The sequence below is a fragment of the Pinus tabuliformis genome, chromosome 5_2, assembly GCF_031772625.1.
Source record: "Pinus tabuliformis cultivar Carrire ecotype Pingquan chromosome 5_2, CPIR1, whole genome shotgun sequence".
Lineage (NCBI taxonomy): Eukaryota > Viridiplantae > Streptophyta > Pinopsida > Pinales > Pinaceae > Pinus > Pinus tabuliformis.
Genome location: NC_142306.1, coordinates 572,158,744 through 572,180,224, shown reverse-complemented (window position 1 = coordinate 572,180,224; position 21,481 = coordinate 572,158,744). Strand labels below are relative to the sequence as shown.

The window sequence follows — 21,481 nt, the reverse complement described above, 5'->3', positions numbered from 1 at the left end:
TTTGACTCCTAGATTTGATAGTGCGTGTTAATTTGTTTGTTTTTACTTTTAGAGACCATAGGTGTGAATTGTGAATTTTAATTGTTAGGTGTGAATTGTTAATTGTTAATCTTAGTCTTAAATTGTTAATAAAATTCACTGAAGTTGAATATAATGGCAACTGTTCCGGAATTTACCAACCTAGGAACCCCTCTTAACGAGGATCCTAGTACTTTTCCTTTCTTTGGAAATGTTGGTCCTCCTTATATGGCTACTTTGTCATTACCTGGATTTGCAATAGGTTTACTGATATGGTTATTTTCAACTTCGTTGGCCCCAAATACTCCAATTGTTCCACCTCAACCGAATGCTTCACCTCAACAGAGTTCACCATCTCAACATCACCGACCTTCTGTTGACCCTTTACCTTCTTCGCCTAATTTTTCTTCCTCCATTTCTTCCTCTTCGCTTGGTAAAAGCCTTGATGCTAGTAACCAGGTGGCTAAGAAGAAGAAGAAGGGGAAGAAGAAGAAGAAGCAAGATAAGAAAGAAGTCAACCAACCAACTATGGCTGTAAGTGTTAGTTGTGTTAAGGAAACCTCCAACATGCATCGTAAACCCAAATACCCTTGCAGGCTTTGTAAGGGTGACCACTTCCTTATCAATTGTCCTGGTATTCCAAAGGTCTTGGAAGTATGGTCAGAAAAATCTCATCAACTTTCCATTGATCCATCAACCAGTGATAGTCAGATTCCTGGGAAAAAGGGTAAAGTTAGGTTTCCTTGTAAGTTATGCAAAGGGAGTCAACAAACTCACATTTTCCCTCACATGGATGAAGCCTCAACATTGTTGGAAAACCTTACTGTTCCACAGCAAGAATTTCCAACTAGTTACCATAAACTTTCTCCCAACCTACCGTCAACTGACGGAGTGATTGATCTAATTTCAAGTACAGTCGATCACACTCTTCCATTGGAGAGTGAAACTCATGTCACTCAGGTTGATGATCCATTAGTTGATCAAGTGGTCGATTCAATTTCACATTCGGTCGATCCCACTTTCCCTTTAGAGAGTGAATCTCATACCGCTCAGGTTCTTATTGTTACATCAGATTCTTCTACGACGGGGGGCATTTCACCTGTTTCTACAGAACCCCCTCCAAGTACTGAGGTCTTTTCCTTTGATTGGAATAGACTGACAGAACCTCGTCTTCCTTCCTCCATCCCTTTCCAAATCATTGTCAAGGCTGGTGGTAGGGACATACATCGTACTCAGGTAGATGAAGGTGCTTCTGTTAGTATTTTATCCTCAACTGTTTGGAAAGCTTTGGGTTCCCCTCAGCTTGCGCCTATTACGCAGAATCTGAAAGCTTTTAACAGAACCATTAGTGAACCTTTAGGGATCCTTCCTAAGTTTTCTATTACCTTGGGAGGTAAAACTGTCTGTATTGATCTTATGGTAGTTCGAGGTCCCTTGGATTTCAATTTACTCGTTGGGCGAGACTATGTTTATGCAATGAAAGCTGTCGTATCGACACTCTTTCGTGTGATGTCTTTCCCTCACAATGGAAATATTGTGACTGTAGACCAGCTTTCGTTCCCTAGTCTTGTTTCAACTACCAATAATATGACATCCCTAAGTGTTCCTGATTCTAAAATGGTATCTACCCTGCCATGGGTTAATTATGTGGCGACTGGTCCCATGTTTTCAGTTACTGGTCTCGCTGTTTGCTCATCTTCCTTTGATTTAGATCCGGTAATTGACATGGAAAACTCTATGGGATTACTTGAACACGATGTTCTTATCCCTTTCGAGTCCCTTGACATGTGTTCTTTCCAGAGAAGTATTCTTCCTTCTGATGAAGACCTCTTGGAAGCCATGATCAAGGTGTGTCCATTGACATGTCTTTCTTCCAGTTGGAAGCCATGATCAGTGAATGCGAGGATAGTTTTTTCTTGTATCAACCTCGTTAAAAAATGAAACAAGGTGTGAGGAAAGTTCCTGTTACTGAGAAAACCTCGTTAAAAAATGAATCAGGTGTGAGGATAGTTTGTTCCTGTCTCAACCTCGTTAAAAAATGAAACTAGATGCGGTGAGGATAGTTTGTTCCCGTCTCAACCTCGTTAAAAAATGAAACTGGATGCTGCGAGGATAGTTTTTTCCTGTATCAACCTCGTTAAAAAATGAATCATTTATTCGAGGAAAGTTCCTTTTACTGTGTCGACCTCGTTAAAAAATGAATCAGTGAGTATGAGCATAGTTCCTTGTCTTGTGTCAAGCTCGTTAAAAAATGAATCAAGGTTTTTAGAGTATAGTTCCTTGTTAGGTAGATTGAAGAGAGTAGTCATGAGCATAGTTCCTTGTCTTGTGTCAAGCTCATTAAAAAATGAATCAAGGATTTTAGAGCATAGTTCCTTGTCTTGTGTCAAGCTCGTTAAAAAATGAATCAAGGTTTTTAGAGTATAGTTCCTTGTTAGGTAGATTGTAGAGAGTAGTTATGAGCATAGTTCCTTATCTTGTGTCAAGCTCGTTTAAAAAATGAAACAAGGGTTTTGAGGATAGTTCTTTTCCTGTGTCAACCTCACTAAAAAATGAAACAACTCCCTCGAGTCTTTCCAAGATTTCGAAAGTGAACCTTCATTTCATCCAACTGGTTGAATGAAATGAAGCTGGGGGGCATGCGCTCTAGCAGTTATGCTTAGGGGGCATCAAGCACAGTTTTCTCTCTGTTTCAAGCTTGTGTAAAAATGAAACTACTTTGAAGCATAGTTTTTCTCTGTTTCAAGCTTGTGTAAAAATGAAACTACTTTGAAGCATAGTTTTTCTCTGTTTCAAGCTTTTGTAAAAATGAAACCTATCTCGAGTCAATTTCAGTTATTTTCAAGACTCGTTAAACTCATGAAAATCCCGAGATTATTTTGCTATCTTTCATTCTCGTAAAACAAATGAAAATGCCGAGTTCTTTCCGTCTTTTCTTGCTCGTAAATTAAATTGAAAGTCGACCATATGAGTACATTTTTATCATTTTTTCGAACTCATTAAAACTTACGAAAAAATGAAAACCATGAGTACATTTTTATCATTTTTTCGAACTCGTTAAAACTTATGAAAAAGTGAAACCTTAGAGTCATCTTTAAGCCCTTTTTTGACTCCTAAAATATGAAAAGATTGCCGAGCGTTTCTTTTACACTCGTTAAAATGGAATTAAAAGACGGTCTACTTACAGCTCTTTTCCGACCGTAAAAATACGAAAAGATTGCCGGATTTTTGTCGTTTCAAATTCGATATTGGTTATAAAACGACGTGTCGTTGATCGCTTTTTTACTTTTTCGGATCAGTGACACTAATAACGAAAAGTAATCCTTGGTCGTAAAAGATCAAGCAGTTCTCTCAAGTATTATTTTATACTTTTTTCGGGCTTGGGAGACACAAATTTACGAAAAAAGTCAACCCTGGAGTCTTCTTACGTTTTTTCAAACACTCTAAAATTGAAAAACACCGAGTTTCTCCTATACTGGACTCGTTAAAATTTCACAGTAAAGGACCTGTTCGATTACAAACAGGAACGGACCACTCCTTCTTAGGGTTCGAATCTAAACTAAGTTGGACTCATCCGAAGGATGAGCTTATAATCAAGCAAATGTTATCCTCCTCAAGCTTGTAAAAAATAAAGAGGTACTTGCCAGAAATGGTGGGGGAAAAGAGAGGAAAATGAGCCTATTTGTTATACTTTGTAACCACTCTTGAACACGACACTTTTATTCACCTGGGTTGGGAAATCCTTTGCCTAACAGTTGATCGAACCACATTGAAAGTCTTCAGCCGGTTTCTGGGTATTAACTTTGGGTCAATTGTCACCAAGCCATCTGTTGTGTCGTTATGTGTTCAAGAGGTCACTGCCAATAAGCCATTCATCTGCAAAATATCTGTCATCCATCTTGACCATCCCTGAGTCAGTCCTTACAGCTACATTTCTTCAACTTGATCTACGATTTCGTGTTGTGGGCTTGCCTACAACGGATCGCTTTCTATCGACTTCAGTTCATTATCTAGAAAGATGATCTAGAAATCATCAGTGCCTTGGGATCTGCATGCCTCAATGGCAGGTTTCTTGCCTTTGACGACAGGTTACATCAATGACCTTCGATCAAGGGATTCTGTGACATGTTCGACATCAACACATTCATTCACATCTCATGGATTGTATTGGGTACTTTGAGATCCATTGACATAACTGGTGGTTTCTCTCACACTTGTTAATAGTTTACATCATTGACGGGTAATCAAGTGGTTTCTACCATGTTCGACATCAACTCATGTATTCGCATGGATAGAATCGTACTATTTCGGGAAGCAGAAATGAAGACCCTGGATCTAGTTTCCGCCATCCAGGCTGCGAGGAGTTTTGTATTCATTATACAGTAGACTAATTATAAAAATATGGCTGCGTCCATACTGTGTCTACATGTGTGTATGATTATGATGTATTGCGAAATCATTCCTATATCAGAGCAGTAGTTAGTTTGTTAGTTAAGTTTTTGATCTGAGTATGGGAATGCCTACCTCAGCGATGATATGATCTCATATATGTATTTTGTGTTGAATATTTGCAGATTCCGACTGGGCTCTCCACAAGATAATCCTCGAAATGATAAAGTGCTTCACCCTTCCTAGATGATATAAAACCCTAATCTACTACAGACCTCGCACTTTAGGGGGCAATCTGTTACACTAAAATTTGTCACCATGACTATTTGCAGTCAGTATGGCTCCATCAATAACCATACTGTCCTCCTTGGCAAGTCTTATACCTCTGCTCCTCATGAGAAACTCCAAAAAAGAGAGAAAGCCTTTAAAAAATCAATATAACTCTGGTTCCGCACTTTCTCTTACTCTTACCTGCGGGCACGCACCTCAAGTACATAATACCTGCGTACTTGTACGCTCTGTCTGTAAAGGGGTGGGTGCGTACCCCTGTAAAAGTCAAAAGGCGCAAGTTTTACTTCAAAAAACTTACTTGCGGTCGATTCTAGAGCATTCTAGAAGATGGTTTGACGTGGATTGAGCGCCTCCAGATGGTTCATGCATCCCAATGAAAGAGGAACTTATCCCATGAAGAGGGGAGCTATCCCTTTGAAAGATGGGCTTATCCCATTGATGGTGGACTTGTTTAACTTCCTCCAAAGCATTATAAATACAGGCATTGAGCCAGAGGCAAAGGAGGTTGGAAGCTGAACATTCCTAAGGGTAGATGCTGCTGAAATTAAGACTCCCTTATAGAGCTTGAGAGGATAGATCACATTCCTTTCTTAGCTTCATTTGGAAGTGGGTGAGCTGATCAAAGTAGAGGAGAACTCTTGCTGGACCCTGGGAGGGACCTGCACAACACCAAGGCATTGGTTGTAAGGTTTCTTTTGTTTCCAATTAATACAATTAAGTTCATTTCTCTCAACAAGTTGTTATATATAATTTGTTTCATAAACTCCTTGGTCTTTATGATGAATATGTTTTATTATATGAGTTATTTAGGTGCTATGTAATCGTTTGCTTGTTATTGTATGCAGGCTTCGAGGAGAAGGAGCTCATCTGGATCGAAGAGGCTTGGCTACTACAAACAGCGTTGGACTAAAGGTAAGCCTTAAACACCTGGTTGCTTTTATTTTAAATGCATATTTAGGGAAAGATAGTGCTTGATTGTTTTGTTTGTCACTAGAAAAGCCTTGTTTTCTAGGGAGGTCAGTTTTGTCCGCAAAATTGACTCTTTCCGCATGACAGAAAGCTCACATATATTTTACACAAAGGTATGTATGCATTAACATACAAGCACACAATTTTACATTCGGTATTACTTTATAATATAGAGTTTTTGAGATTTAACTTATTCCTAATTTAGGAGGAAAGGTTGAGAGAATTTCTCAACCATCACCAACAACTCACACACCAACTTCTTAGATATAAAATGTAAGAATTAACTCTAAATTAGGTTTAACTTAATAAAATAAAAATAAAATCTTGAGTTGTTGTATAAACCAAGGTTACACAAATTGGACCAAATCATGTTGAATAATTTGAAAATTTGGCAATTCGATTTAGCCATTAAAACGGTTAAATCTGGTTGGATACAGGGGAAATGGTTAATTTGTGTTTCTTTTGTTGTTATGTTGTTACTTGAGAGAGCTGGTGTTGATGGTCGGAGTCAGAGTTATGCAGGAGGGAGAGACTTGTAGTATTCACACCAATGTGAAATAGCATTTCTATTTGCACTTGCTCAACCAGGGAATGTGTAGCATACGATTTAGTTATGGATAGAGGGAGCAGATCGTAAAAACGATCAACATGGTTAGGAAGTTAAGGGACCTAGCCATGGAATCGACACCCTCCAATGCTCTTACCTGCGGATACCAAAATCGAAGACCATAAAAGCCATGAATTTAACGTTCATGTGTGCTTCCTGAATTACAATTGAAATTGAAATTTGGATGTGTTTATTCCGGAAATTGTGGTCTAACGGCTTAGTCATGTGGTGGTTTAATCCTGGGTAAGACTATGTACACCTAAGAGCTATTCCAAACTTCAATAAAAAAAAATTAGATACATTTCCCTCCTCCTGACTTTATTCATTATTCTAGATTTCTAGATTTTTAAGATATACCATTTTAGTTTAACTAGATAAACATTACCAACAGCATAAACTACTGTTAAAAGTGTCCTTCAACAAGATCCAATCGAAATGCTAATCTACAAGGAGAGATTTAGATTTAGTTATTAATTAATAACCGTGAGAGAATGCTGAGAACCTGATTGGTTGTTAACAAAAATGACAGTTTACATTTCAAAACCCGTTCACTCCTTTAGTGGGGGTTTAGCCAACAAAACATGGTAAAAAGTTGTATTTTTGGTTTGATGTGTCCGCGCTTACTAATTATGCCGTAAGGCGTTCCCCTCTGAAATATACTCCCCTCTCGTCTTAACTGTCTTACTATGATCCGTCCAATCTGATGTTAGACGATTAAAAGGTTTGCGAACCCTAGATTGAGCGAAGGTAGAGGGCCATGGCTTGCAATATTGCAGAATATTGTCGTCCTCGAAGCGCAAAAACCCTCCTCTGGCTGAAACCCTCCTTTGGTTGTTCCGTCTCTGTCTAGCGAGTTTCGTGCTTGGCCCCGCTAGAGAGGGTTTCCTGCTTGTCCCTGCCAATGTCCAGGAAACGCGTCACTCACCTTCTTAAGGTTGTGCATATTTCTAGATTTTCCTTTTGAGTGCATTTCCTTCTGTTTGCTTACTCGATTTATCCCTTTTACCATAGCACATTTGATTAAATTTTTTCTTTGTTTGGCTATTCTGGTTATTTGTTGATATGCTTATTATTATCTCTGCTTTTTGGACAGGCATTTGGTGGGCTTTGTGCTTTTCCTCTGCCTCACAATATACACAGCCACCAAGCTTCCTAGTGTGGCGGATCTACCTGTTCCCAACATGGCCAATCTTTACAAACTGGGCATCTGCAACTGAGATGGTAGTTGGCATGAATGATAGGCCGATAACCCCATGGCCGGCCGCAGAAGAAATTTCAGCTGTGAAATCCCATGACTGCTCCGGAGGAGGTCGAGGTGTAACCAAGTCGTCAGGGTCCAAGATGAATTCTCGCCCGTTCTAATTTGTTATTACAGTGAGTTCCTTAACAAGTTAAGAAGTCCTTTGTGACAATGGTTGTGAAAGGAAAGAGCATAGACTTGTACAACAAAGGAACCTCACTTCTCGGGCAGCACAACTAATCATTACCAGAAATCTTCCTCTGCCAGGGGATTTCAAATCTCAAACAATACTTACATAGCAGCAGTCCGCTTTAGCTTCTATTTCTTCAAAATCAGCAGGATCTAGGACAAGGAGTCCTCAATCTCTGTTTTTTTTCCAATTTACAGTGATATAGAGTTGTCTGCAATCACACCGGATCACCACCCACCTTCTTGAGGTTGTGCATATTTCTAGATTTGCCTTTTGAGTGCATTTCCTTCTGTTCGCTTACTCGATTTATCACTTTTACCATAACACATTTGATTAAAAAATTTCTTTGTTTGGTTACTCTGGTTATTTGTTGATATGCTTATTATTATCCATGCTTTTTGGACAGACATTTGGTGGGCTTTGTGCTTTTCCTCTGCCTCACACTATACACAGTGACCAAGCTTCCTAGTGTGGCGGATCTGCTTGTTCCCAACAAGGCCAATCTTTACAGACTGCAGAACGAGATCAGGGCATGGTCCATGTATCTTCCAAATATGGCGGAACTGCAGGCAAAATTGAGGACGTGGTCCAGTGTTTGAGATTTACACTAAATAAACAGGGAAAGAAAACTCAAAAAATTAGATTGGGAGCGATGTCGTAAGTCGTCGAAGAGTCCTGTAATAAAATCCTGGATTGATGCCCTTAGAAAAGCATTTGCCCAAATTGATCTCAACTGTCCAAACCATAACTGACCACAACAAACTGCTTATTCACTAAGATCCGAAAAAAGTACTATCATGTAAATCACAATTCCCCCTTCCACCAGCCTGAGAATACTCTTCTTCTTATCTGGTCTATGTGGTGAAAAGTTAGCCATATAGTGATGGAGGCCTTTCCAGCAGGGTTCAACGACACACCTAATATGTGTTAATTGCAGATTATACAAAAAGATGGAACTCATCTCTATGTTTAAGCAGAAAAAGGGATCTGATATGTGCTAGCCCCCTTATAGGTCCTTTAGGCTTTAATAGACTATAATACCGAATTTGATCAGCCTAATACCAGGATTGAACTATGATACTGGAGGTAGTGTCAGATATGACTTATGCACAATGCTAGATAACGGCTCCCAAGTTTAAGTACCAATCTTGGTAGTTGACTTGAATCACAATTCAGTGTGCATGTGTTTATGTGTCCTTGCAGATTCACTACATACAATAGCCAATAGAGTTTGGTATAATTGTCTGCAGAAATACACATACAGTGATATGATATGTTCTTGAAATGTACAATTACAGAGTGCATGATCCCTCAGCCATTAAAGCTTTGAAGATTAACATTCTTATATGTCTGCATAGGTATTTACAATTCTAAATATCACTTGATTTCATTCTAGACCCTGACTGCTAACTCACTATGAACTGGAAATCCTAAACATCATTTAACAACTATCTTCCTTGCACCTCCATTTGGACCGAAGAATTTATATAATCAGGTTGTTATTTTTCCAGTTTGATTTTGGTTACAACAACTTCCAATTCTACACCTATCATTGCCATGATGATTGAGTTTCCCGTTACTTAAAGCCTTTGTTGATTGAGTCCACTGAATGAGCCAAGTTCATGTTAGCTTTGGTTGAGTTGATGTAAAATTGTGTAGTGGAGTTGATATCAACTAAGGTCTAGCTGTAGAATTACCAAACTGAGTTGAAGTTGGCTTAGGTAGACATACAAGGTTAAACATACATTCTTGTTATTACTTCTAGAACAAAAAGCTACTCAAGAAACACAACAGAAATATATTATATGAACAGAAGAGAAATGCAAAAAAGTCTGTTCTCAAATTTACTGTTCACAACCTTACATTCACCATCTCAGAACAGTAAAGCAAGAATGTAAATTTCATATAGAAAAGTCTATAATAGAGCAATACAAACTTACAATGGTTCCATATAATTCTTAGTGCATATGACTAGAACTCAAGCTTCGCTTGCAATATTGGCCTTGAGGGATTCTTTTCATTAAAATTCATAATTTAAGAGTTGACAAAATTCAAACACAATTCTTGTTTCTCAACTAGTTGATTCCCTTTTATATCTATTCTCATCAATGCCTTGTGAACACTTGGAATTCCTTCTTGGCAGTTATGAACTTTTCATTTAAATAGGATATTTTACAACAAGGATATGCCTTTGGTTGGAGCCATAGGCTACCATGTGCCTTATCATCCAAATAGGCTGACCATACATCATGCTAAGAGGAGATTCCTATTATGCACTTGAATATCAATTGCTCAAAGGAAACTTCATAAGATATCAACTATTTGGGAATAGGGTCCGCACCACTTTTGAGTGTGCTGAGATATAAACTAATCAAATTTATCTCATTTGAATGGTTTGCAATGTATTCCTTTAATATCTCCTTGGATATCCTTGAGGTCATTCCAATAGTAGTCCCTTTATCTCTGATAATTGCCTCTAGGTCATTCAAAGAATTAGCTATAGGTATGGATGAACTCATGTCTCCAAGTGGGGGGAGAGGACATCTTATCTTTCTCGAAGGATTCACTTGTGGATATGCAATTTGCTAGAGTTGTATAGTTACATTCACTCTCCCTTTCAATAATTCGAGGAAGATCATCAGGTGCATCCTTTTCCTCTACTTGCCATTTCTTTAGTATATTTGATGCTCATTTGGGCCTCATATTATATCACTTTTTTGTCTTTGATGCCAAATAAGTGGGGAATTGAGTGGTGTAACCTTTAAATTTTTGAATATTACTATACATAAACCTTTTGGGCGGTACTTAGTTCATATTGTAGTTCAAAAGTGCAGGCTTTGAACTTGGGCAGGCTAGTCATGTTTGTTTTATAATGGGCCACTTCCTTCTCTAATTGATCTATCTTTTGTTTGTAGCCCTTTATTTCCTTGACCATATTTTTTATGTTAAATTCAGAAGCCTGAGTGAGAACAACACTTGTAGAAGTTGTGGCAATTGGATTGGTTCTTGCATTTGCAATCAATGGAGTCTCAGTAGTCATTGTGAGCTTTGGGACTCTAAGTAATTTGGGTTTCTTGTGAGATTGTTTTACCACCCATCCTTTTGTCTAATTGAAGGAAAATGCTTTTGGAATTGCGACTGCTTCAAACTTTGATGGGTGAAATTTTCTACGTTGAGTTGGCTTAAAAGGAAATGGTGTCCTGTGATAGATGGCCTTGGGGATTCAATAGATGTTTTAGTCAGTGTGCATGTGTTTATGCGTCCTTGTAGATTCACTACTTACAATAGCCAATAGAGTTTGGTGTAATTGTCTGCAGAAATACACATACAGTGATATGATATGATCTTAAAATGTATAATTACAGAGTGCATGATCCCTCAGCCATTAAAGCTTTAAAGAGTAACATTCATATATGTCTGCATAGGTATTTACAATTCTAAATATCTCTTGAATTCGTTCTAGACCCTCACTGCTAACACACTATGAACTGGAAATCCTAAACATCATTTAACAGTTATCTTCCTGCACCTCCATTTGGACTGAAGAATTTATACAATCAGGTTGTTAGTTTTCCAGTTTGATTTTGGTTACAACAACTTCCAATTCTACACCTATCATTGCCATGATGATTGAGTTTCCCATTACTTAAAGCCTTTGTTGATTGAGTCCACTGAATGAGCCAAGTTCATGTTAGCTTTGGCTGAGTTGATGTGAAATTGTGTAGTGGAGTTGATATCAACTAAGTTCTAGCTGTAGAATTACCAAATTGAGATGAAGTTGGCTTAGGTAGACATACAAGGTTAAACATACATTCTTGTTATTACTTCTAGAACAAAACGCTACTCAAGAAACACAACAAAAATATATTATATGAACAACAGAGAAATGCAGAAAAGTCTGTTCTCAAATTTACTGTTCACAACCTTACATTCACCATCTCAGAACAGTAAAGAAAGAATGTAAATTTCATATAGAAAAGTCTATAATAGAGCAATACAAACTTACAATGGTTCCATATAATTCTTAGTGCATGTCACTAGAACTCAAGCTTCTCTTGCAATATTGGCCTTGAGGGATTCTTTTCATTAAAATTCATAATTTAAGAGTTGACAAAATTCAAACACAATTCTTGTTTCTCAACTAGTTGATTCCATTTTATATCTATTCTCATCGATGCCTTGTGAACTCTTGGAATTCCTTCTTGGCAGTTATGACCTTTTCATTTAAATAGGATATTTTACAACAAGGATATGCCTATGGTTGGAGCCATAGGCTACCATGTGCCTTATCATCCAAATAGGCTGACCATACATCATGCTGAGAGGAGATTCATATTATGCACTTGAATATCAATTGCTCAAAGGAAACTTCATAAGATATCAACTATTTGGGAATAGGCCCCGCACCACTTTTGAGTGTGCTGAGATATAAACTAATCAAATTTATCTCATTTGAATGGTTTGCAATGTATTCCTTTAATATCTCTTTGGATATCCTTGAGGTCATTCCAATAGCAGTCCATTTATCTCTGATAATTGCCTCTAGGTCATTCAAAGAATTAGATATAGGTATGGATGAACTCATGTCTCCAAGTGGGGGGAGAGGACATCTTATATTTCTCGAAGGATGCACTTCTGGATATGCCATTTGCTAGAGTTGTATAGTTTCATTCACTCTCCCTTTCAATAATTCGAGGAAGATCATCAGGTGCATCCTTTTCCTCTTCTTGCCATTTCTTTAGAATATTTGATGCTCATTTGGGCCTCATATAATATCACTTTTTTGTCTTTGATTCCAAATAAGTGAGGAATTGAGTGGTGTAACCTTGAAATTTTTGAAGATTACTATACATAAACCTTTGGGCGGTACTTATTTCATATTGTAGTTCAAAAGTGCAGGCTTTGAACTTGGGCAGGCTAGTCATGTTTGTTTTATAATGAGCCACTTCCTTCTTTAATTGATCTATCTTTTGTTTGTAGCCCTTTATTTCCTTGACCATATTTTTTATTTTAAATTCAGAAGCCTGAGTGAGAACAACACTTGTAGAAGTTGTGGCAATTGGATTGGTTCTTGCATTTGCAATCAATGGAGTCTCACTAGTCATGGTGAGTTTTGGGACTAAGTAATTTGGGTTTCTTGTGAGATTGTTTTACCACCCATCCTTTTGTCTAATTGAAGGAAAATGCTTTTGGAATTGTGACTACTTCAAACTTTGATGGGGGAAATTTTCTACGTTGAGTTGGCTTAAAAGGAAATGGTGTCCTGTGATAGATGGCCTTTGGGTTTCAATAGATGTTTTAGTCAGTGTCCATGTGTTTATGCGTCCTTGTAGATTGACTACTTACAATAGCCAATAGAGTTTGGTATAATTTTCTGTAGAAATACACATACAGTGATATGATATGATCTTAAAATGTATAATTACAGAGTGCATTATCCCTCAGCCATTAAAGATTTGAAGAGTAACATTCATATATGTCTGCATAGGTATTTACAATTCTAAATATTTCTTGATTTCGTTCTAGACCCTGATTGCTAACTCACTATGAACTAGAAATCCTAAACATCATTTAACAGTTATCTTCCTGCACCTCCATTTGGACTGAAGAATTTATATAATCAGGTTGTTAGTTTTCCAGTTTGATTTTGGTTACAACTTCCAATTATACACCTATCATGACCATGATGATTGAGTTTCCCATTACTTAAAGTCTTTGTTGATTGAGTCCACTGAATGAGACAAGTTCATGTTAGCTTTGGTTGAGTTGATGTAAAATCGTGTAGTGGAGTTGATATCAACTAAGGTCTAGATGTATATATTTTGGTTACAACAACTTCCAATTCTACACCTATCATTGCCATGATGATTGAGTTGCATGTTACTTAAAGCCTTTGTTGATTGAGTCCACTGAATGAGCCAAGTTCATGTTAGCTTTGGTTGAGTTGATGTAAAATCGTGTAGTGGAGTTGATATCAACTAAGGTCTAGCTGTAGAATTACCAAACTGAGTTGAAGTTGGCTTAGGTAGACATACAAGGTTAAACATACATTGTTGTTATTACTTCTAGAACAAAAAGCTACTCAAGAAACACAATAGAAATATATTATATGAACAAAAGAGAAATGCAAAAATGTCTGTTCTCAAATTTATTGTTCAACCTTACATTCACCATCTCAGAACAGTAAAGCAAGAATGTAAATTTCATATAGAAAAGTCTATAATAGAGCAATACAAACTTACAATGGTTCCAGATAATTCTTAGTGCATGTCACTAGAATTCAAGCTTCTCTTGCAATATTGGCCTTGAGGGCTTCTTTTCATTAAAATTCATAATTTAAGAGTTGAAAAATTCAAAAAGAATACCTGTTTCTCAACTAGTTGATTCCCTTTTATATTTATTTTCATCGCTACCTTGTGAACTCTTGGACTTCCTTCTTGGAAATTATGAGATTTTGATTTAAATATGATATTTTACACCAAGGATTTGTCTTTATTTGGAGCCATAGGCTACCATGTGCCTTATCATCCAGATAGGCTGACAATACAACATGCTGAGAGGAGTGTGGATTCTCACTAATTGTTAGGGAAAACAGAACTGTGGAATATAATCACTGAAAATTTCAATAAGGTCAGAGACAAGCCATATGTTACTTTAATTAAACTAAGGCATATTCTAATAGCACATTCAGTCAAGTAAAATAACTCCCCTATTTACTTTTTTTCATTTATGCTACCTGTAGCCATGGTGTAAACCTCGACTGTTTGTGGCTCTGTGACCTCAACCAGTTCACTTGGTTTATGAGTGGGTATTTCAGGGCACCATTGATGGTCGGTACAATTATGTTTGTATTGATCCATACTTAATTGTCTAGGTTGCCCTATGCCGGATTAGCTCATCTCAGAATTTGAATTATTTCAACGGGTCGATAGCAGTTTTTTTACTTGTTACATTTTATCCATCACTCTGCTGTAGAGTGAGAACTGTGTATTGTCCTTCAAATGTATTTCTGTATGTCAGCCAGATAACCATCATATTTTTGCAATTCAATTAGACTTGGCAAACTAACGTGGAGTTGTCTTTGATTGATCTACCGTCCTCTTTAACTGGACCTAATTTCAGATGAGGCAGTTTTTGAAAATTGTTACTGTTTTCATTTTTCAGTTAGTCTTGTAAGTTGTCTGTAATGAAAAATGTTTGTTATTAAATTTATCTGCAAATTTAATTAGAGGAAAAGTTTTAGCTCACTAAATGTTGTGGCAATTTTTAGTTAAATTGCATCAAGGTACAAGTGTATAAGGTCTTGATTGATAGGATGTGTTTTAATAATTTTTCCATTTCATTTTTTATTTTTGATATTTTCTTTTCTTCCCTTATTTGTTTTAGCAATGCCAATGTTTGTGAATGTTCTTCATGTTATCTTCTAGATCGCTTCATTTTTATACTCTTTGATATCTATGAGCTGGTCATTGAATCTCTCCCTATGTTTATGTTAACATTTTGAATTGTTTCATTCATTGCAACATCCCTTTACAATGTACTTCCATACTGCTGTAATTATTGTTAACTGATATTACTGGTATTTTGACAAGGTTCGAAGAGTCACAATGGGAGCTCACCTTATCAATATGAGCAAGATAAAAACGATTCTTCTCAGCATCCACCATTGCCAATGATGATGCAACAAGCAGTTGCCATGCAACAATTACAGTTTAAACATGCATTGCTTATGCAACAGTCAATGGCTACACAGCAGGCAGCCAGTAGGGCTGCATCAATGAAGTCTGCAACTAAAATGGCATCAGCTAGGGCTGCAGAAATAAGTTAAACCCTTAAAGTAGATGGAGATGATATTGATGAAAAGGCTGCAAGTTGAAAATCAATGCGTGCATTCACTTAGTCTTTTTTCTTTTAATTATATTGAATCTACTTCCTTCTTATGTAGATGACATTATTTATATTGGAGCTGTCTCTTTTATGTGAATAAAGTTTCTATGTTGGAGCTCCTTTCTTCTCACACGAATAAAATTATTATGTTGGAGGCTTATCTGAAAATATCTAATTCCAATTGACTTGTCCAGATCTCCTAGGTCACATGCAAAATCACGCTCTAGGTCAAGGTCCCCAGTTAGATATCGACATGGTTGGCGCTCTCTATCACCTCCGATTTGATATCAGCGAGACCACCACTCTAGATCACTAGTGAGAGCTTACCGTGGCCACATAAATCATGGCAAGGGTCGAAGTTATTATTACAGAGATGAGAGGACCAAGCACTGAAACTATTTAATGCAATGCCTAAGCTAGATGAAGTTACATGGAATTCTGTAATTTCAGGTTCCGTAATTTGGTGATATGCACAAAATGGGTAATGCCATGAGGCCCTAAATGTTTTTGGTCAAATGAGGAGAGTGTTTTTAAGCCATTCCTCGTCAATTCTTCGGTGAGCTGCAATCCAGGTATGGGAATCAATTTTTTGTATTGGAAGAGGGCTATCAGGCAGCCCTTTTCAATACAATTGATGCCATCAAGCAATGCATTGTTAGGGAAGAGGGATGCAATAACGTGCCTGGTTTGACAGATGACCTGTACTTTTTTACTCTTGCGACATCCATTGCTGGGGGTTGTGTGTTTGGGTTTGCTGCCCGGCTTAACCCTCAAGGCAGAGTGGAGGGTTCATGGCAATGGGTTGTTCTTCTTTCTCCTCTGTGGCTATTGGTATTTGCTTTGTTTGGGATACTTCCACTTGTGGGGAGAACTTCGGATTGGGAGCCTATGGTAAAGAACAGCTTAGGGTTTTTAGGAGTAGCTGCTGCTTTTTATCTGACACACATCTTTGGAAAATCACCTATTGAGAAAAAAATGATTTAAATCTGATATAAAAGTCTGGGAATTTTTTATTTTGCAGAAGTTCAGGGCTCAAATGCAACTCATGTTTATGAGTATCCTCAAGAGGGTTGCAATGGCTGCTTATAATTTTTTTCAATGTAGCCTTATGTTAATGGTTGTCCCTGTGGCATATCTGAACCTGTCTCTCTTACATGGGACTATTAATCCAGTGGTTGCATCAAAGGAAATGGAGATATAACACAGAGTGATCATGCAAGACTGCATCAATTAATGGGTCTCCTTCACATATCCACCATGCTTTGTAGTGAGATGGAATTGGTTCTATTGCTATAATTGACTCTGTGTTTCTCTTGCCAAAACAATACTATAATTAGCTGTAAAGTTCCCAAGTCTGAGATGCTCTATGCTCAACATCCCTGTTATATTTTTGCTGATTGATGATTATATTTATTGGTCATTTAATTGTAATGATATCAATGATATATTTCGTTTGAAATTCTTGGCAGTTTAAGTGCAGCAATGTAGTGGAAGTTGGGTGAGGTGAGCTATGTGGAGGGTCTCTTGGCCCATTGTAACACTAATGATTTCCTTTCCTGATGAGTTGAAACTGTTGATAACTCGAAGATGTGGCATATTCTCATTTATGTGGATCTCCTTAGGATACCCCATTGCCTTCAAGATAACTGCAACTTCACCTAGTTTAAGTGGACAACAACACTCGTTTTGTTTCTGCAATGCTAGTGGCCATATGTGGGAACAATTTTTATAACGGCCAGGCCACTCTTTTTTTCTGTAAGAAACCATCATTGTATTTTCAGAAAGGGAGCCACATTTTGATGTACTTTGAGCTTTGAATCCTCATGTAGAATAAAAACAATCTTCTACACAAATATCGTCCTGATAAAATGAAAATAGTCCAAAGAATATGGACTCATTGGCATCTAGGACACTAAAATAGAGTGGCAAATAGGAAGTGGAATTTATAAATATACATTGATTTAAAGGTCCTGTATATATAGTTGTTTTTCCTGAAAGATTATTTTATGAAATTTTTAACTTTCAAGGCCAATTTTGAGCTTTGAAACCTCCTGTAGAACAGAAGCAATCTTCTACACAAATACCCTCCTGTAGAATAAAAACAATTTTATATAGAAATACCCTCCTGATAAAGTGAAAATAGTCCAAAGAATATGGACTCATTGGCATATAGGACACTAAAATAGAGTGGCAAATAGGAAGTGGAAGTTATAAATATACATTGATTTAAAGGTCCAGTATATATAGTTGTTTTGTGAAATTTTTAACTTTCAAGGCCAGTGATTAATTACCCTCATCTGATACCTACATCTAAACAATAGACCAATAAATAATTGTACACATTGGCCAAAGCTACAAAACCTCTTCTCATGAGAATTAAAGTAGGTAGCTTACGTGAAAACTTTTCATGCATTTCGGCACATGGTTTGCATGAAGTTGTTGCGGAGTGTGGATTCTCACTAATTGTTAGGGAAAACAGAACTATGGAATATAATCACTAAAAATTTCAATAAGGTCAGAGACAAGCCATATGTTACTTTAATTAAACTAAGGCATATTCTAATAGCACCTTCAGTCAAGTAAAATAACTCCCCTATTTACTTTTTTTCATTTATGCTACCTGTAGCCATGGTGTAAGCCTCGACTGGTTGTGGCTCTGTGACCTCAACCAATTCACTTGGTTTATCAGTGGGTATTTCAAGGCACCATTGGTGGTTGCTACAATTATTTTTGTATTGATCCATACTTAATTGTCTAGGTTTCCCTATGCCAGATTAGCTCATCTCAGAATTTGAATTATTTCAACCGGTGGATAGCAGTTTTTTTACTTGTTACATTTTGTCCATCACTTTGCTGTAGAGTGAAAGTTGTGTATTGTCCTTCAAATGTATTTTTGTATGTTAGCCAGATAACCATCATATTTTTTCAATTCAATTAGACTTGGTAAAACTAACGTGGATTTGTCTTTGATTGATCTACCATCCTCTTTAACTGGACCTAATTTAAGATGAGGCAGTTTTTGAAAATTGTTACTGTTGTCATTTGTCAGTTAGTCTTGTCAGTTGTCTGTAATGAAAAATGTTTGTTATTAAATTTATCTGCAAATGTAATTAGAGGAAAAGTTTTAGCTCACTAAATGTTGTGGCAATTTTCAGTTAAATTGCATCAAGGTACAAGTGTATAAGGTCTTGATTGATAGGATGTGTTTTAATAATTTTTCCATTTCATTTTTTATTTTTGATATTTTATTTTCTTCCCTTATTTGTTTTAGCAATGCCAATGTTTGTGAATGTTCTTCATGTTATCTTCTAAATCGCTTCATTTTTGTACTCTTTGATATCTATGAGCTGGTCACTGAATCTCTCCCTATGTTTATGTTAACATTTTGAATTGTTTCATTCATTGCAACATCCCTTTACAATGTACTTCCATACTGCTGCAATTATTGTTAACTGATATTACTGGTATTTTGACAAGGTTCGAAGAGTCATAATGAGAGCTCATCTTATCAATATGAGCAAGATAAAAACGATTCTTCTCAGCATCCACCATTGCCAATGATGATGCAACAAGCAGTTGCCATGCAGCAATTACAGTTTAAACAGGCATTGCTTATGCAACAGTCAATGGCTACACAGCAGGCAGCCAGCAGGGCTGCATCAATGAAGTCTGCAACTAAAATGGCATCAGCTAGGGCTGCAGAAATAAGTAAAACCCTTAAAGTAGATGGAGATGATATTGATGAAAAGGCTGCAAGTCGAAAATCAATGCATGCATTCACTTAGTCTTTTTTCTTTTAATTATATTGAATCTACTTCCTTCTTATGTAAATGACATTATTTATATTGGAGCTGTGTCTTTTATGTGAATAAAGTTTCTATGTTGGAGCTCCTTTCTTCTCACACGAATAAAATTATTATGTTGGAGGCTTATGTGAAAATATCTAATTCCAATTGACTTGTCCAGATCTCCTAGGTCACGTGCAAAATCACGCTCTAGGTCAAGGTCCCCAGTTAGATATTGGCATGGTCGGCGCTCTCGATCACCTCCGATTCGATATCAGCGAGACCGCCACTCCAGATCACCAGTGAGAGCTTACCGTGGCCACAGAAATCATGGCAGGGGTCGAAGTTATTATTATAGAGATGAGAGGACCAAGCATTGAAACTATTTAATGCAATGCCTAAGCTAGATGAAGTTACATGGAATTCTGTAATTTCAGGTTCTGTAATTTGATGATATGCACAGAATGGGTAATGCCATGAGGCCCTAAATGTTTTTGGTCAAATGAGGAGAGTGTTTTTAATCCATTCCTCGTCAATTCTTCGGTGAGCTGCAGTCCAGGTACGGGAATCAGTTTTTTGCATCAGAAGAGGGCTATCAGGCAGCCCTTTTGAATACAATTGATGCCATCAAGCAATGCATTGTTAGGGAAGAGGGATGCAATAACGTGCCTAGTTTGACAGATGACCTGTACTTTTTTACTCTTGCGACATCCATTGCTGGGGGTTTTGTGTTTGGGTTTGCTGCCCGGCTTAGCCCTCAGGGCAGAGTGGAGGGTTCATGGCAGTGGGTTGTTCTTCTTTCTCCTTTGTGGCTATTGTTATTTGCTTCGTTTGGGATACTTCCAATTGTGGGGAGAACTTCGGATTGGGAGCCTTTGGTAAAGAACAGCTTAGGGTTTTTAGGAGCAGCTTCTACTTTTTATCTGACACCCATCTTTGGAAAATCACCTATTGAGAAAAAATGATTTAACTCTAATATAAAAGTCTGGGAATTTTTTATTTTGCAGAAGTTTAGGGCTCAAATGCAACTCATGTTTATTAGTATCCTCAAGAGGGTTGCAATGGCTGCTTATAATTTTTTTCAATGTAGCCTTATGTTAAGGGTTGTCCCTGTGGCATATCTGAACCTGTCTCTCTTATATGGGACTATTAATCCAGTGGTTGCATCAAAGGAAATGGAGATATAACACAGAGTGATCATGCAGGACTGCATCGATTAACGGGTCTCCTTCACATATCCACCATGCTTTGTATTGATATGGAATTGGTTCTATTGCTGTAATTGACTCTGTGTTTCTCTCGCCAAAACAATACTGTAATTAGCTGTAAAGTTCCCAAGTCTGACATTCTTTGTGCTCAGCAGCCCTGTTATATTTTTGCTGATTGATGATTAGATTTATTGGTCATTTAATTGTAATGATATCAATGATATATTTCGTTTGAAATTCTTGGCAGTTTAAGTGCAGCAATGTAGTGGAAGTTAGGTGAGGTGAGGTATGTGGAGGGTCTCTTGGCCCATTGTAACACTAATGATTTCCTTTCTTGATGAGTTGAAACTGTTGATAACTCGAAGATGTGGCATATTCTCATTTATGTGGATCTCCTTAGGATACCCCATTGCCTTCAAGATAACTGCAACTTCACCTGGTTTAAGTGGACAGCGACACTCATTTTGTTTCTGCAATGCTAGTGGCCATAAGTGGGAACAATTTTTATAATGGCCAGGCCACTCTTTTTGTCTGTAAGAAACCATCATTTTATTTTCAGCAAAGGAGCCACATTTTTATGTACTTTGAGCTTTGAAACTTCCTGTAGAATAAAGACAATCTTCTACACAAATACCCTCCTGATAAAGTGAAAATAGTCCAAAGAATATGGACTCATTGGCATTTAGGACACTAAAATAGAGTGGCAAATAGGAAGTGGAATTTATAAATATACATTGATTTAAAGGTCCTGTATATATAGTTGTTTTTCCAGAAAGATTATATTATGAAATTTTTAACTTTCAAGGCCAATTTTGAGCTTTGAAACCTCCTGTAGAACAGAAAAAATCTTCTACACAAATACCCTCTTGTAGAATAAAAAAAAAATTCTACACAAAT

General features: G+C 37.2%; 2 protein-coding genes across 3 annotated transcripts; both read left to right on the top strand.

Annotated features, from left to right (window-relative positions):
- The first annotated feature begins 19,089 nt into the window (after positions 1-19,089).
- On the top strand, positions 19,090-20,314 carry LOC149160267 (uncharacterized). 2 transcript variants are annotated; one of them, XM_089433673.1, is made up of 2 exons: positions 19,090-19,299; positions 19,558-20,314. In XM_089433673.1, the coding sequence occupies exons 1-2, from the start codon at positions 19,149-19,151 to the stop codon at positions 19,680-19,682; spliced, it is 276 nt and encodes a 91-aa protein (XP_089289799.1). In that variant the 5' UTR covers positions 19,090-19,148; the 3' UTR covers positions 19,683-20,314. The 2 variants fall into 2 exon arrangements, with proteins under 2 accessions (XP_089289799.1, XP_089289798.1); XM_089433672.1 differs by having other exon boundaries at positions 19,090-19,360; positions 19,558-20,271.
- LOC149160266 (uncharacterized) lies at positions 19,771-20,341 on the top strand. Its single transcript, XM_089434560.1, has 2 exons — positions 19,771-19,818; positions 19,931-20,341. Exons 1-2 carry the CDS (start codon positions 19,771-19,773, stop codon positions 20,339-20,341), a joined length of 459 nt encoding a protein of 152 aa, XP_089290686.1.
- Positions 20,342-21,481: the final 1,140 nt, after the last annotated feature.